Here is a 16,348-nt window from a genome sequence, read left to right as displayed (position 1 = left end):
GGGGCAGTGGGGTGTCGGGGCCCGGAGCGCCGGGCGTGCGGGGCCGGTGCCCCCCGGCAGGAGGCGGCCAAGTTCCCGCGGCGGCGGCGGCCAACGGCAGGGCAACAGCGTCACCGCGCGGCCGCGGCGGGGCGCGGCGGGACGGGGCAAGGACAACGGCGGGACAGGGCCGGCGCAGCGGCGCGGCCGGGGGCAGGGGCGCAGCCCGCTCCCCACGCCCCCTCGGCTGCCCTGCCCCCCGGGCCCTGCCCCCCCGGCGCCACCCCGCCGGGCCCCGCCGCCGGGCCTCCGCGCCCGCCTGCGCCCCAGCCGCAGCACGGTGCCGGGCCGAGGGCCGTTGGCGGGGGGTGGGGCGCTGCTCGGGCCGAGGGGGCGGCACGGAGCCCCGCCGGGGCCCGCGGCCAGCCCGGGGCCGCTCGTGACGCCGCACGGGCACACGTCGCGGCGAGACGGGGCCCTCCCGCCGCCCTGCACCGCACCGCGGCTCCCCCGGCGCCGCCCCCGGCCCCCCCGGTGCCCCCCGCCCTCCCGCGCCCCCCCACGGCGGCCCCCGCTTCCCGGGGCGCCCCCCCGCGGGCAGCCGGCGCGCGAGCGAGGAGGGCCCGCCCCGAGGTGACATCACCCTGACGTTACCGTGAGCTCCGCCGCCTGGTTGGTGGCCGGGAGAGAGTGCGGCGGCTGCCTGAGGTAACCACGGGGGCTGCCGGGGGTCGCGGCTGTCCGGTCCGCGGGAGCGGGCGGGACCGGGCACCCCTCGGCAGAGCTGCCGGCGCCGGATCCGCCCCCCCGGCGGCCAGAGCCGCAGCCCGGCGGCCTGCGGGGCTCCCCGCGGGGGTGTGTGGGGAGGTGTCGGCTTACGCCGCAGCCCAGGAGCACGACGGGCCTCCAGCCCCGACGGAGGGTACCGGGGAAACGGCTGGTTTAGGCCTTGAACCAGGAACCGCCCCTCGCACCCCCAGGGGCAGGGCTGGTGTAACCCCCCAGCGCCCGGGATGGGACCCCAGCCGCCCCCCACCCTGCAAGTGGCCCCAGAGATCGGGGAAGGGGCCTCACTCTAAGGTGACCCCCCACCCCGAAAGCAGGGGGGGCCGGCGTGACTTGCACCCCACAGGTGTGCGGGTCTGCGGGGCGAGCACCTGGTGCCTGCAGCTCGGCTGCGGAGCTGCCACTGCACCGGGGCTCTCGCGGCAGCGGGGACATGCCAGCACCGAGGCCCAGGTGGGTAGAGCGCCGGGCTGGGTCATCCTGCTGGCTGCTCCCGACCTGTGCCGGTGGCCCCTGACACCCTGAGGAGTGTCACCAAGGACTCACCAAGTCAAAACCGGGGCCAAGGAAGGGGTGACACTGTTGAGAGGGCAAACCCGGGTCTCAGCCCATGAGATCAAGCGGCAGGGCCTAAATCCTCCAGCCTCCTGCCCCCTCGGATCTATGGGGTTGCCTGCGGGGGTTGGGGCGGCCCTTTCCTCCAGTTCCCTAGGGCTGCAGTCAGCCTTGCCCAGGCTTGCAGGACTAAAGGGGTGATTTGGGACTAAATTCCCGTCTTTTTTTTCCCCTAGATCACAGCACAGAGCAGTCCCTGGCACCACTGAGCCAAACTGGATTTCAACCGGTGATCTGTAAGGTGAGATGCTGTGTCCCCCTGCTCCCTTCTCAAACTGTTCAAGACCACGCAAGGGCCACCGAAACTGTCTTAAGCTGCCATAGAAAAGGTTTTGTTTTTAAAGGGGTATTTGCCAGAAATTCAAACCACGAACGCTATATATTTCTTTATTTGTAAAGGAGTTTGAAGGCCTTGGATTTATCCTTTGGCCACCTTAAATCTAGTTTCTAATCCACAGTGCAGTTAATCAAATCCACAGTGGTTTGAATTATGAGATGCCTGGGGGGGATTTATAGCTTGTATTGCTGATTATACCTTGACCTTATTATATTGCAAATATCTAACTTATGGTCACGGCTGAGATTTACAATCCTCAGGTAGGTGATTAGGTAACTTTTAGCAACTCCAAATGTAATTGGAGGTGACTGATGAGGTTGTCACCACAGATAAACATGTAATCTGTAAAACATTAAGACAGGGAAAGAAGAGGGAGAATGGGTGAAAAGGGTGGCTCAGCCCTAAAAAAAACCCAACAAGTAACTGGCTGTATTCTTGAGCAAGGCTCCAGGATGCCTGGTCTGGCTGAGGCATCCCTACCCAGGAAGGGGGTTTGAGCTTGTTGGTCTCCAGAAAATACCAGGATTTAGATCTTTGTTCCTTCTTGCTCTCAGCTGAAAGATTTTAAGGTTTGAAGTAGCCCTGGGGAGGGAGAAGGGAGTGATGAATGGAAACTGGGGTACTCACAGAGCTGAGTACTCTGCAAGTACAACTGTGAGCAAGTACTCACAGTTCAGGGGGAGCTCTGTGCCTACAGCTCTCTCAGACCTAACCAGCAATTTCTCCCATTTCGGAAGAGCAGGGAGTCCCACGTGCCCCTTGGCCAGCATGACGAGCGAGGTGGTAGAGAACGAGTTTGAGTTTTACTCCAAGGCAAAGAAGTACTGGAAGGACGTGCCCGCCACAGTGGATGGCATGCTGGGGGGCTACGGCCACATCTCCAGCATTGACATCAACAGCTCCAGGAAGTTCCTGCAGCGGTTTCTGCGGGTAGGTGGCATGGTCTGTCATGCTCCCAAAGCCATCTGTCTCCCAGCACTCCCACCTGGGCCCTTCCCTCTGAGATGCTCCATGGGATCCTCTGTTCTGTGCATGCTGGGAGAGCTTTGCCCTGCAATGGATGCCCCAATACCCCAGCCCTGTCCTGTGTGGTTACCTCATTTCTCCTCTGGGGGTACCTTGCAGTGGGATTCAGCCCCTTGTGGTTGTCGTTCCAGGATGGCCCCAACCGGACAGGGACAACCCGTGCTCTGGACTGTGGGGCGGGCATTGGCCGGATCACCAAGCGGCTGCTGCTGCCTCTCTTCAAGACAGTGGACATGGTGGATGTGACAGAGGACTTCCTCACCAAGGCCAAGAGCTACCTGGGAGAGGAGGGCAGGCGGGTGCGCAACTACTTCTGCTGTGGCCTCCAGGACTTCAGCCCTGAGCCAGACTCCTACGATGTCATCTGGATCCAGTGGGTCATCGGTGAGGGTCACTTTGCTTGCAGGCTCTCACCAGCCTGACCCATCCAGCTTCCCCCAAGGGGCAGATGCCCCACGTGCTGGGGAAAGCAGCTTGAGGTCTGCATGAAGGATGAGCATCACAGCATGGGTTGGCGGCTGGGTTGGGGACCTGCCCCCCATCCCTGCCCCATGGAGGGGCACCCGCAGGACACCGTACTGTGGGGCCTTTACCCCCTAGGCCCTTGGAGACCAGGTCAGAGGTGTGGGTTGGATGGAGTTGGATAGTGGGACACAAGTTGGACACCCCCAAGCTAAAGCTTTCACCTGCAAATGGCTCAAGTATCTGGCTGCCTGGATCAGGGGGGCTTCCAACCCCAGCCTCCTCCCCTCCTCCTGCCCTGGTCACTCCGTGCCCTCTAACCCCAGCTCTGCCCCTCTAGGACATCTCACCGACAACCACCTCTCTGACTTCCTGAAGCGGTGCCGTGCTGGCCTGCGGCCCAATGGCATCGTGGTCATCAAGGACAACATGGCTCAGGAGGGCGTGATCATGGACGATGTGGACAGCAGCGTCTGCCGGGACCTGGATGTGGTCCGCAAAATCATCCACCGAGCTGGGCTGCACCTCCTGGCTGAGGAGCGCCAGGAGAACTTCCCCGATGAGATCTACCACGTGTACACCTTCGCCATGAGATGAGGACAGTGGGAGGAGGTCTCTCCAGGGCCAGCTCAGAGCACAGGCCAACATGGTGGTTCCTACCAGGGCCGGGAGGGGTGAGGACCGTGCCTTCACTGCAGGGTTGCAGACAGAAGCAGGGGTGTCGCAACCCTCTCTTGGGGGCTGGTGGCTAGGTGGCGAGGACGGGGCTTTGTCTTCCAAGTTACTGCTGTTTGTGAAAAGAGGTGTTTGCCAAATACATTTTCCTGCTGTTGCAATTCTGCATGTGGGCTTTGGTGGCTGCAGTGTATTGGTTTGATGTCACCCTTGGGGGCTCTGTACGGGAGTAAGAGGGTCTCCCCTGCAGGAGGCCTGCTCAGTGGGCACCAACAGGTTGCTGACCGCAGTTGCACAGGGCTCCTGCTAGCAGACAGGACTGGGAGCACTTTTGAGACAGTCCAGGCTCCAGGCCTTGCTTAGGTGTTTGACCCTTTCCTGCTGCTGAACTTGCTGCTGCTCACAGTGACAGGCTAAGTCAGGCAAATGGGAGAAATCTGCCATTTCCCTGTGGTGGGTTGAGGAGGCAACACCAGGTTCTGGGGCTTTCTGTGGGTCTCTTCCTTAAACCCACGAGCAGGTGTCCCACATACAGCAAAAAGGGAGGTGGATGTAATCCTGGGTCCCCCACATCCTCCTCCAGGGACAGGGGTAACCCTGGGAGGGAGCTGGGGTGCTCTGGGCTTTAATGAGGAACCTCCTCCGAGCTGCCTCTGAGCCCCCAAAGCTCATTACTGCAGGCTCACAGTGATGCCCAGCACCTCCGGCTCAAAGGCTGTGACGCTACAGCTGCTCCCTAATACCCTGCACCATCACCTGGCTTTGAACACTCCTGTCTCCCTCTTGGTCTTACCCACATCATTTTCCCAAGTCTGGCCCCTGGCTTGTGCCAGCCTGATCCAGCACAACTCGGCCAGCACTGGCAAAACAGCTCGCCAGGTGGGTGAGCCCACACGCAGACCCCAGTTGCAGCCTGTGCCTCCAGCTGGGCTCACATGCAATTCCCCCCATCTCTGCAGAGCCCTCTCTTCCACCCCATCTCTCCTGCTGAAGAAACAAGCCCCTTGTCATTACAATAAAAAGCCTCGTTTAATTGCTCATTTCCCATTCCAGGCACCAGGGGAGTATTTGATCACATTACTACTAGGTTTTTTTTAAACATCAGTTCATCAAGATGCACAGCTCCAGTTCCACATGGCAGGAGAGGGTAAAACTCAGATGCTGCCAGAAGGACAATGGGGGGGGAGACAACTCTTCTGCAGCCAAGCTGCAAGCAGATCTCAGATCCACCTGCTATAAACTACCTACTCAGGATAGATTTTTCCTTTTTTCATCCTCTTCTGCATCTGTCCCCCATGACAAACAAAAACCAAAACAATGAAAACGTGGGGGACTCAGCTCCGCAGCCAGTCTCTGGCACATCACAAGGAAGCAGATGCCTAGAAGGAGCCTGATGGCTGTGACAAGGCTGGGACATGGGACCTCCACACACAGCCCCAGAGTTCGCAGGTTCCGGTAGCAGGTTGGAAAGAAAACCCCAAGTCCTACCGCAACGTCTTGTTCCTGGAAAGGAGGCACTGGAGAGTAGGGTTGCGGGAGAAGTCCGCCAAGGAACAGGGAGGGAGGCACAAGACACTGGGCAGTCAGCCACCCGTCATTCCTCCTTGCAGAGGAAACACTACAAAGCCAAGAAACACCCACTGTCTATCTGTTTTGGAGCCCAGCACCTCTGAGGTGTCCTTGGTGGATGGTCCTCTGTGCCAGGAGGACGGGATGCAGAAACTCGAAGGGCGCGGAGCAGCCATCCACCACTGCCAGTCCTGCTTCCCCTCGCCCCCACCCCTGGTTTCAGGAGCCCACATGAGCGAGGAAGGCATCCACTTCCACATGGAGATGCCGGACCCGCTCCCACCACCAGGGACAGAGGCAGGAACCCAGGACACCGATGCCAGCACTCCTCTAACAGGGAACACCTCTCCTCCCAGCACCCCGAGGCACTCACAACTTTGCCAGTTGCATAAGGCACTGCTTCACCTGCCTGGGACCCAGCAGAGTCCAGAGAGGGGACAGGCTGCCTGTCTAGTCACACCCCCCAACCAGCCCACTGATCCTGCCCACCAGGCTTTTTCTTAAAATCCACACAAACCAGTCCTCTTCTGCCCACAGTATCCAGCTGCCCGGTGCCATGGGGCTCTCTTCACCACCAGGGAGCCACAGAGCTCTGCCCACGTGCTCACAACGTGCCCCAGAGCAACAAGGCCTCTGCAGACACGCATGTGGCATTGTGTCCAAAGCTGCACACACACACCCTGCCCCAAAAACGCAGCAGAGGGGGACACCATGTGCAGCACCAGCCAAGCTGGTGCACAGACAGCAACACCTCTTGCTGCAGAGAAAACTGGCCCAGAGAGGAGATTTGGTGGCTGTAGGCACACCATGGCCATGGAGGCGGGGAGACAGAGAGGCATTAGTCAAGATCAGAGGTCCTCATGCCCTGCAGCAGTGTGGTCAATGAGGAGGTACCACTTCAGCCTGTCTGGAAGAGGTAGAGCCTTGATTTTGACATCTACTGGCCATGGCTTAAGGCGCTGCCGGATAAACACCCTACAGAGATGTTTCAGTGCCTGCGGGGAGCGCTCCAGGTGCTTCAGAGAGCAGAAGAGAGTCCTGATCTTCTCCCCGTGGTACCTACAGCTGCTGGTGTTGACCTCAAAGTTGCTGGGCAGCTGGACAGCTTGTGAACTAGCCATCATGAGCTCCAGCAGAGTCTGACCCTTCTGGATGAGGTCTGTAGAGAAACCATCATCTTCAGAGACACTGAGGTGTGAGCAGAGGCACTCAAAGACGATGTGGAAGCCTGACCAACATGAGGGACCATGGAGGGAGCAGTTGTAGGCAGCACCTGACTCCAGCAAGAAACGCAGCAGTGGGAAGTGTCGTTTGAAGCTTTTGAAGCAGAGGTGGGTGAGGGATTCGGGGGCCGGGCACTCGCTGGGGTTGGCTCCATGGGCCAGAAGCAGCTGTGTGACATGAAAGCAGAAGCGACTGATCACCTGTGCCTCCTCAGTGTTGCTGCACACCATCTCTCCCAGCAGGAAGATAATGTAGGTGAAGACAGTGTCACCATCTTTGGTGGTGGCCCTGACGTCCGCACCTGGAGGAAGGGACAGAGAACTTAACTGGCATTGCAGACAGTGGAGCCAGCCAGGGCAGCACTAACTCTGGCACTGCTGGGCTTTACTCTTGCTCAGGTGGACATAAAGGAGTTGGGAGGGCAGCGCCTGGTACTGTACAAAGAATCAGCCAGTGCCAGGCCTGGAGAGGCTGTGTGTGCAGAGGGAAGAAGGCTGCTCTCACCTCCTTCCAACAGGAGACGGATACTCTCAGTGTTGTGGATCTGGACACCATCACTGCTGGCCAGGGCATGCAACAGCGCTGTCTTTCCTGCAATAGAGCAATCTGTCAGTCAGATGAAAACAGGGCAACACCCCAAAAAGCAGGAAGGAAAACAATCCACCCCACCAACTAGATGGCCAAATACAGGGAGAGACAACCCTTCTCCTTCAGCAGGCTTCTGCTGTCCATGTGATGACCCTGTGGGGACAGGGTCACAGGCCACACATGCAGGGCTGGTGGTGGTCCCAGAGGGCATGTGTGTCAAGGTAAGAGTGAGTTTTAGAGTGCATGGGCACCACAATGCTAAGGAGGCACGGCCACCACCCATCTCCCACAGCCTGCACAGAACCAATTTCAGCCCCCTTCTGCACCTGACACAGCCAGCATACAAGGAGAAAACAAACACCAGGGAGGTTCTGCAGCCTGCACTCAACTTCCAAACCAGTCTGTAACCAGAGAGCACTTGCAGCAGCAAGACAGAAGAACCTGGACGCTGTGCCCAGCTCCAGCCCACCTGTGGGCTGACCGCTGGGAGCACTCAGGCTGGGGGAGCTGGACAGGGCACACTGACCATTTTTGTCAGCTGCATTGATGTCGGCCCCCAGCTGAAGCAGCCGCTGGAGGCATGGCAACCGCTCAGGCTCCTCACTGGCCAGATCAAGGGGACTGCTCTCATGGATCTGCACAGAGTGAGAGCAAAAACAATGCTAGTAAGTATTGAAGACTATTTGCGAGTGCCTCCGGAGGGTCACTGCTGGGGCTTCATCACAGCCAACATAACAGCATATTTGAACCCATCCCCAAAAATCAAAGTGAACCTTCCCCAGTGTATCCACAGGCAGAGGTCTGTCTACTGCAGCCTCCTCCCACCCACTGCTCCATGGCAGAGGCAGGTTTGCTCAGCCAAAGGCATCTTGAACTTCTGCCACAGCACCAGAGCACTACAGACAAGGGGCTCAGGAGGTTGCCAAGGGGAAATGGCACTCAGTGAGGCCTGGGACGTGGGGAGAAGGGAGGGCTGTCCCCACTCGCCAGTCTCTTGCAGCTAAACCTCAGGGGGGCTCAGCTTGGCTGCGCCCAGGCAGCTAAGCTCTTACCCGATCTCTCCGGTTGATGTCGGCCCCATGGTTCACCAAGAGCTCCACCATATCCGACTGGTTGCGGAGCACTGCAATGTGCAGAGGGGTGTAGTAGGTGACTGGATCTGAGGACAAGAACACAGAGAACTAAGGGCTTCCCCAGAACAGCCCTGACACCTGCCGAAAGTGGAAGGGGGCAGCTGAGGAGGGCCCTGAGAACACAGTGATACCCATGAAAACAGGGCTGTCACATACACCCCGAGTCTTGCTTCTGCAACAGTTCCATCTCTGGCAAAAGCCCTCAAAGCTGCAAACCAGCCCCCAGCCATCCCCCAGTCCATCCTTGTGGCTGCGCCCGGACAAGAGCTACCACAAGGCATATCCATGCTACCTCAGCAAGGAGCGGTGGGGTCTGACCTGGCAGGACCCCCTCTTTCTGCCCTAGCCATCACTGCCTGCCAGGGCAGCTTCTCACCAGCCGGTTCCCCCCTACCAGGCCCAGCCCCCTTCCCACCAGCCTTACCTTCAAAGCTGAGGTCAGCTCCGAACTCCAAGAGGATTTCTGCAGCAGGGACAAGACCCAGCTCGGTGACCTTCAGCAGGGCATAGCTCACACCTTCCTGATAAAACGGGGAGTGTGTCTCCCTCTCCAAGACTCGTCTCACAGCTGAGAGCTGGCTCCTGTCACTGCTCAGACAGGCAGGACTCAAGACACACAAAACCAACCAGTTACTCACTTGAACAGCACACATCTCAGGGTGTGCAAGGGTCAAAGTAGCACCAGGGAAGAAGAAAAATCCTGGTCTCTCCTCTTGTGACCCCTCTACCCCACTGGCTGTGGGGTTATGCAGCAGCATCAGGGTCACAGCTAAACCCCAGTTTAGGTCTTACTGCCATGGTGGAGGCAAAGAGCTGTTCCTGGGGAGCACATGTAGTCCTTGCTCTGCTCCCCACCATATTCCCTGAGAACAGCAGCAAGAGAAGGGTCTGTGGGATGAGCTGCTCACTGGGAATGGCATTTGTTCCCAGCCAGTGCCATGTCTGACCTTGGCCGTAGCACTGAGCTCCAGCTATCACCCCCTAAAACACCAATTGGGTGTTTAGCCCCACACCTAGTTACCTCTCAAGGGTGCTCTGCCCTTCCGCATTCTGTATCGCCAGCAGCCCCAAGATCTCATCTACCAGGGGCTGATACTCAAAGATGATCCTGCGGAAGCCGTGCAGGAAAGGCATCGTGTTCTGCTACATGCACAGACCATCCAGGGGCTTCCAGCATGGCAGTAGCGTCTTCACCGACACAGGTCTCTGGCAGGCAGACCCTGGTGCTGCCTGGTTTCCAAAGGACTTTTTCCTCCTTTTAAAACAAACAACCCTTTCCAGCAGTTTAACATTTAGAAAAAAACACGGCCTTCCTCCCTCCCTGTGTGTTTCTAAAGGATAAGGAAGGCCAGTGCAGGGATCTCCTCCCACACACCACAGAGGTGCATTCAAATTATCTCCCTCAGGCAGAGCTGCAAACTGCCGTTATCTGGGCACAGGAGGGGCCCACGGGCAGGCAGGACCCAGGCCCAAGGGTGGACCCTGCCTGCAGCGGCTCTGCCACAAGGCCCTGCACGCTGGAGGTGCTGGGGGGGTGGCCAGAGCAGAGCGAGGCCCCGAGCGCTGCGGGGTCCCTGCAACCGGCAAAGCCCTGCCTGCTTTTTGAGGGGGCACAGGGCTGGAGCAGGCCCCGTAGCCCCCTGCGAGCCACAGCAGCCAGCCCGGGGACCACCAGCCCCGCAGCACACAGGGTAGCAACCCCGGGGGAAACCCGCGAGGTCCCTAAGTACCGCGCCCCACGGGAGCAAGCGCAGAGGCCCACAACCCCCCAGCACCCCGGAGGACCGAGGCCAGGGGCCCCGGGACCCCACCGGGATGGCGCCAGCGGCCCCGGGCGCCCCCGCGCCCCACGCGGCCAGTCCCCGGGACGACGCCGAGAGCAGCCCGCAGGGACCCCAGGCTGCGGAGCGTCCGAGCCGGCGAGACCGCCCCAGCACCGCCACCCCTCACCTGCCTCAGCTCCGCTGCCGGAAGCGGAAGGCGCCCGTTGTACCGAGAGGGGCGGGGCCTCGCCGGGGCGGGGCTGCGGCGCGGCCGGCAGGGGGCAGCATGCGGCCGGGAGCGGCGCGCCGGGAGCGCGCGCGGGCGCGCGCGGCAGGCGGGCGGGGCGGCGGAGGCGGGACACACACACCCCCGGGGCCGCGAGGGCGCGGGCACACCCGCCGCGTACGCTCCGCCCCGTGCGCGCCGCGCAGGTCTGCGCGGGGGGTCTGCGCACCCACGGCAGCGCCCGCGCACGTGCGCGCCCAACGCCTCAGCCGGCCTCGCGCCTGCACGGGGCGCACCTGCGGCCGCAGCGGCACGCGCAGCAGCGCACGGGCTAGTGTCAGGGCCGTGCGCGCACAGGCACGCGCGTGGCTGCGCCCCCGCCGTGCCCGCCGTGCCCCCGGGTCCCGCCCCGCCACCGCCGTCCGGCGCGCGGCCGGGGTGGCGGTGCCGCGGTCCCGCAGCCCGCGCGCCAGCCGGGCCCTCGGCAGCACCCGCCGCCGGCGCTGCTCGCATCCGCCGGGGCGGGCGCGGGGCGCGGGAGCCTCCCGCAGCACGCCCGTTCCCTGCCCCGCCGCCGGAGTTGCTGGGGGGGAGCGTTCGCACAGCGTCTGTCGGTACCGCTGCCATCGCTGTCGTTACCGTGGCTGGGGTGGAGTCCGCAGGCGCGGGGCGCTCCGGGGGGTCGGCGGCAACCGGAGCCGCCTCGGGTTTCCTATTTACGTGTTTATTTTATGCCGGTGGAGCGCTTCCAGGTCTCAGCAGGCAGCCGTGGCCCGGGGCAGTGCGGGTGAGGGGGCCACGCCGGTTTGGCATTTTTCTGACATGCTGTCACGCTTCCCCCCCCCGTGTCCCGCCCTTCCTTCCTCGCACAAGGGGGGGTGCCGTGGTGGGGGACCCCAGCGCCTGCAGCCTCCTGGCCCCCAGCCCACCTTTGCAGTAGGTCAGGGGGTCCCAAACCCTTTGCAGAGTGGTGACTGGCCCCGGTGCCACGGGGCTTTGATGCTGTGCAGTGGCATCTTGCTGGGCAGCCGGTGTGGACCCACCGTGCAGCCCTGCAGCCCCCGTGGGTGGGGTTGGGGAGGGCATCATCCCTCTGCCATCCTGCGTGGGCGGTGGAAATAACTCCATCCATCCAGGTGCGCTGGGCAGGGACCAGCACAGAAAAGCAGCAGAAAGAGTAATGGGGAATGAGGATTTCTCCCTCCGTATGGAGAATGCTTTAAGCCCATATGGGCGGGCTTCAAAGCAGCACAGCCTGGCTGTGGGGACCCTGCGTTGGGTGGGTAGGACAGCTAAGACCCTCGATCCAGTCCCAAGTGCCTCCTCGCTGCCACTGGTGGATGGCTAAAACCAGAGCCTGGACTCTCTGTGGTCCAGGCAAAGCCCAAGCCCTCCGTGGTCCCACAAAACCCTGGACCCTTCACAGTCGGGATGGCAGCACCAGGCACGGCCACTGTTTCCAGCTGTGTGACACTGGTGGAGACCATGCTGGGTCTAGCCCTCCACCAGACACCATTCTGCAGTGAAATGCCCCCCTGCATTCCCCACTGTTGGCCGGGAAAGGAGGGCTGGCAGGTGTGGGTCATTCCATTGCCACCTCTGACCCCAGACATGTTGGCTCCAGGGATGAGATGGGACCCTGAGCTGCTCCAAAGGGCCCTGCCAGCCCAGCCATGGCCCCGTGAGCCCCACAGAGGCTTTGCCCCCACCCTGGTATCCTCCCTGGCTGGAAAGGAGGCTCTGGGTGTACAGTGTGGGGCCAAACTTGCCTCAAAACTGGCCATGGGAGGTGTCGAGCCTGGAGACCCAAGGGCTGAAACCCTTCCCTGGCCATCAGCACAGTAAGGCCGGTGGGGGGCCAGGCACACAGGGGCCCTTTCCTGGAGCATCCCTGCTGTGGTCCTCCCATGATTGTGCCATGAGCCACGGCCTCCGGCAAGGTGATTCCCCATCCCTACATTTCTTGGGTGAAAAAACCCATTTTGCAAATAAGGATGTCGCTGGTGCGGTCGACTGGGGCATTCAAGTGCCCAGCTAAAATAACAGCGTCGGGATCTGCCCCCTTCCTCCCAATTGCCTTGGCGGGGCGGACTAGGAAGAATGCAAGTTGGCTATCCATCAGGGAGACAGAGCAACAGCCAGCCAAAGAAAGAGGGGCATTTTAGGAGGAGAGCCAGGGAAATTTGATCATTAAGAAATCCTCCTGGCTGTCTGGGGGAATTTAATTAAATTGCTGGAAAGGGCTGTAAGCACATCTGGATCCAATATGTGGAGCTTTGATTTTTTTCTTTCTTTCTTTCTTTCTTTTTTTTTTTTTTTTTAGTTCACTCTTTTCCCATCTCGCTGTTGAAGGAGGGGGGGAAATAAAAGGGAAATAGCAGAGCCACGGAGTATTGGTTCATCTGGGACTGAGATTCCTGGCAGGGAAAGAAAGAAGGAGAAAGAAAGAGCAAAAGAGGCAGAAACAGGGAATAAGAAAGCTGGGAGAAAAACCTTCACCAAGGGCCCGTCTGGGGTGTTTTATAATGTCACCGACCGCAGAGACAAGGAGCTAGGAGGGAATGAGGGGAGTTGTGAGAGCTGGAGGGGAGAGAAGGAGGAGAGGAGCTAGATCAGGGCATGCTGTGCTTTCAGGGTCTGGCAGGGATGGAGGGAGAAAGAAGAATTTCTCAGAGGATAGAGAAATACCATCCCTGCTGGGAGCAGCAGGGCCAGGCACGGGGAGACTCCTCCAGGAATCGTCCCCAGCTGTCACCCCTGCGGTGAGCACTGCCCTGGCCTCAGTGCCAGGGGCAGATGGGGATGGCAATTTAAGAAGAAGGGGCAGGCAGACCTGCTTCCCCAGCGCCAGGGAAGGGACTGACCCTGACAGCCCGTTGCTGAGTCCTGGCCAGGCACCATCAGGCCCCCACCATCTCGCATACTCTAGTCCTTACTATCTCCTTGCTCTGAACATCATCCTTACAGTGGAGCAGAGGTGCATCTCCACAGTAAGAAAACTCTTCCACCCATGGAAGGGCAAGCCAGCCCAGTTTCTCTGTGTAATATCCATAGGGCAAGATTCTGGGAATATTAAGGAGAACAAGCACCCAGGTACTGAAGGGAGCAAGCAGCACCAGCCCACACAGTGCTCCAAAGATGCCGTACTGTCCCACCCTAGCCACCACCGCCATTTGGGGGTGAGGAGGATGGCTGGGGCTGGCATGGCACATCCGGATCCATGCCATTGCCAGTGCTGTGGAAGTGCGAGATGTTATCGCAGCATGAGAGAAATATCAGGAAACCCCTAGGAGGACACAAAGTAAGATTAACAAAAAATGTCTGTCTTTTTTTTTTTTTTTTTAAGAGAGGAAGATGAAGGGCTGGCAAACAGAAACATTCATCTCAAAGGCTGCAAACTGCAAACCTAGCAGGCTGCGGCCAGTTGGATCCTCACCCCGAGCAGCCTGGCATGGCCCTGTCAATTTGGTGCAACTCTGGTTCATCAGTCCAACAACTCTGGCTCAGCAAAGCCGGACTCTGAGCAGACACCCTGCTCTGCAAAACCCAGGTGCTTGGTGTCAGGCAAAGCAAACCTGCTTGGCTTCGTCTCCAAACCACCCATGCTTTGCCCTAAGCGTGGCCGAGAGTCACCTTGCCAGCTCCAAGGTCCAGTTTTAATCACTTAAAACACTTTTTATTTACCAAAAAAAGAGAAGAGCTTGCACGAGAGAGTTAGGAAACACCAGGAGGGTGGGTTTTAAACAACTGGGTCTCACATCAGATGACTTGTGTGGCTGGCAGAGTTTAAAAAAAATGGTGCTGAAAAAAAAAGGCAAATCCTACAGCTAAAAAGGAAATTGCATTAATACAGATTGTTTTATTTAAAAAAAGCAAACCCTGACCTCTACTTCAAAAAAGCCATTAGACATTCTCCTTCTGAAAGGCCGACAGGAGATATTACTGAAAGGCCAGTTAATTTCTCAATGACTTACTGTTCTTGCTCTGCCCATGGAAATGTGTAAAGAGTCGGAGGGTAATTTAAGGCACCCTGCAGAAAGGTGTGTAAATCTTTGCATGTCTAAAGAAACTTTACCAGACCGCTAGGATTGGGAAAAAGAAAATGCTTGCTATTTATTTTTTTTTTTTTTTACTTTCCTTTGGAACTCTGATCCCCTTTGATCATACAAAAGGTCATATTTCACCCAAAAAAAATGAGCAATCACAGGGCCCGAGGAAGTGCGAACCCAAGGGGGTTTCACTGACGATTATTCTCTCCATTTAATTATTTAATGCCATGAACTGAGGGAAAGCCATCTCCCCTGGAAAAGCCAGACAGTTCAAGAATAAGGTCTGGTCCCAAACAAGGAGGAGGAAGAGGGTTATAAATGGGGCTGGGGCTGCTGTGTCCCCCCTTCTGCCCTCACCCGCTTCATGGACCAAGACCAGCTGCCCCACAGCACCCCCCCCTAACACACACCCACGCACCCCCCCCCCCCCCCCCCTAATCACAGCAATATGTTCCCAGCCTCCAGGGCCAGGGGGGAAATGCTGAGGCAAGGACACGGGTCCTCACTGCCCTGGGCCTCCCGCCAGCCACTAGCAGCTGGTGCGCCTTGCTGGTGGGTCACTGTCCACCAAGGGGATGTCTGCATCCCCCAGGATGGTCCTCAAGTAGTTTTCCTGCACATGGTGCCACCCCCATCCCGAGAAGGGTTTGTCCCTGCAGCCGTGGCAGAAAAAAGCAGGATCAGGTGGGTACCTGGCTGAGGAGGGGTGGCATGAGGCTGTGCTGGGTCACCCAGGGCCTGGTGGTCCCAGGAGTAATGCAGGCATCTCTCCCCCAAGAGCGTGGAGCAGCCAGGAGGGCTGATGGCAATATATGCAATATATATCCTAATACGCACATTGAGTGTGTAACCACAGTGCACAGCATTTCCCAGGGACCGCGTGCTGCTGGGGACCCATCCAGCTAGGTGCTGGGCAGAGGTTAAACACCCATCCTTGGGGAGCCATCCCAAGGGAAGCAGGAGCAGAAAGTGATGTGACACCAGCCTGTAATTTACATAGCCAAGGGGGGAAGAACCAAACACCGGAGCTGACTCCTAGAATGTTCCTAGGGCTAATAAATTGGGCCAATAGGGCCAATAAATGGACCCAAGAAAAAAGGATGGGGGCAGGGAGGTTGGGCCGTCTTGTTTGCACACTGGAGGAGCCCCCCGCAGAGTCAGAGAGAGCCAAAATCTGCCTTCAGCTACACCCCTTCCAAGCCGGAGAGCTCTGGGAAGCTGCTTCCCTATCAGGAAGATCAGATTTGGCAGCGCTGGTTGGATTAAAAATCTGCACGCCTCTGACTTGAAGGGGAAGAGAGCACAAGAAAAGCTTTTGACAAATGTTAAAATAACTCAGCCAGGGGTTTGCCTCCCTCGGCGGTGCTGGAGCAGGGATGTTTATGAGCTCAGAGCTGGGCTGCAGCAGCCCATCTCCGAGATTTCACGTCGAATCCTGTGTGCACGCAGCCCTGTCCATATGTGCCTGCAGCGGCGGGCAGGAGAGCACGTTGGAATCGAGGGGAAGAAATACTAACCGCTAACCTCTTCGATTTCTGCTCATCGCCCTGCGGCCAGCCCTCGCCGGACACCAGCAACCAGCCCCAGCCTCTGGGTCTGCCTCCCTCCCTCCCACCACCACCTCCATGCATATATGTGTATATATATAAATATATATATAATTTTTAAAGAGGGAAAACTCCTTTTTCCTCTCCTGGTGGCTGGTTTTCATTAGGGAGGTTTCTTTCTGAGCCCAAGGGAAGCAGCCTATGAGTTTTTAACTGTGGTGCAGGACATAATTATCTCATTAAGGCGAGAGAGCCAGGCTTTTCCCAGGAGAGGTGACCTTGCTCTGGGGTTGATGGGGACCGGGGGTGGGTGGGTGGGGGGTGGAGGGGTGGGCTGGAGGTGGAGGGGGGCCATGTCCCCCGCTAACC

At 58.8% G+C, this 16,348-nt stretch overlaps 2 protein-coding genes across 7 annotated transcripts; one reads left to right on the top strand and one right to left on the bottom strand.

Annotated features, from left to right (window-relative positions):
- The first annotated feature begins 580 nt into the window (after window positions 1–580).
- NTMT1 (N-terminal Xaa-Pro-Lys N-methyltransferase 1) lies at window positions 581–4,048 on the top strand. 2 transcript variants are annotated; one of them, XM_055798371.1, is made up of 5 exons: window positions 581–687; window positions 1,557–1,621; window positions 2,460–2,647; window positions 2,875–3,127; window positions 3,546–4,048. In XM_055798371.1, exons 3-5 carry the CDS (start codon window positions 2,486–2,488, stop codon window positions 3,800–3,802), a joined length of 672 nt encoding a protein of 223 aa, XP_055654346.1. In that variant the 5' UTR covers window positions 581–687; window positions 1,557–1,621; window positions 2,460–2,485; the 3' UTR covers window positions 3,803–4,048. The 2 variants fall into 2 exon arrangements, with proteins under 2 accessions (XP_055654346.1, XP_055654353.1); XM_055798378.1 differs by having other exon boundaries at window positions 2,455–2,647.
- Window positions 4,049–4,890: 842 nt separating this feature from the next.
- Window positions 4,891–10,470, bottom strand: ASB6 (ankyrin repeat and SOCS box containing 6). Of its 5 annotated transcripts, XM_055798334.1 has the most exons (7): window positions 10,345–10,470; window positions 9,416–9,649; window positions 8,819–9,257; window positions 8,314–8,420; window positions 7,788–7,896; window positions 7,178–7,264; window positions 4,891–6,974 (listed from the first exon to the last, which is right to left on the bottom strand). In XM_055798334.1, the coding sequence occupies exons 3-7, from the start codon at window positions 9,150–9,152 to the stop codon at window positions 6,298–6,300; spliced, it is 1,314 nt and encodes a 437-aa protein (XP_055654309.1). In that variant the 5' UTR covers window positions 9,153–9,257; window positions 9,416–9,649; window positions 10,345–10,470; the 3' UTR covers window positions 4,891–6,297. The 5 variants fall into 5 exon arrangements, with proteins under 5 accessions (XP_055654309.1, XP_055654301.1, XP_005234077.2 ...); XM_055798326.1 differs by having other exon boundaries at window positions 8,819–9,649; XM_005234020.4 differs by lacking the exon at window positions 10,345–10,470 and having other exon boundaries at window positions 8,819–9,000; window positions 9,416–10,334.
- Between the last annotated feature and the right edge of the window lie 5,878 nt (window positions 10,471–16,348).

Source organism: Falco peregrinus, chromosome 1, assembly GCF_023634155.1.
Source record: "Falco peregrinus isolate bFalPer1 chromosome 1, bFalPer1.pri, whole genome shotgun sequence".
NCBI lineage: Eukaryota > Metazoa > Chordata > Aves > Falconiformes > Falconidae > Falco > Falco peregrinus.
This window is presented reverse-complemented; position numbering and strand designations above follow the sequence as displayed.

What these genes read in the sequence shown, in the direction of transcription:
- NTMT1 (XM_055798371.1), top strand. Translation starts at nt 2,486, where the DNA reads ATGACGAGCGAGGTGGTAGAGAACGAGTTTGAGTTTTACTCCAAGGCA. An exon ending in TCCTGCAGCGGTTTCTGCGG is followed by an intron (nt 2,648 to 2,874) that starts GTAGGTGGCATG and finishes TTGTCGTTCCAG; the next exon opens with GATGGCCCCAACCGGACAGG. An exon ending in CTGGATCCAGTGGGTCATCG is followed by an intron (nt 3,128 to 3,545) that starts GTGAGGGTCACT and finishes CTGCCCCTCTAG; the next exon opens with GACATCTCACCGACAACCAC.
- ASB6 (XM_055798326.1), bottom strand. Translation starts at nt 9,152, where the DNA reads ATGCTGCTGCATAACCCCACAGCCAGTGGGGTAGAGGGGTCACAAGAG. An exon ending in CAATGCAGCTGACAAAAATG is followed by an intron (nt 7,265 to 7,787) that starts GTCAGTGTGCCC and finishes GCTCTATTGCAG; the next exon opens with GAAAGACAGCGCTGTTGCAT. An exon ending in CCGTCTCCTGTTGGAAGGAG is followed by an intron (nt 6,975 to 7,177) that starts GTGAGAGCAGCC and finishes CCCTTCCTCCAG; the next exon opens with GTGCGGACGTCAGGGCCACC.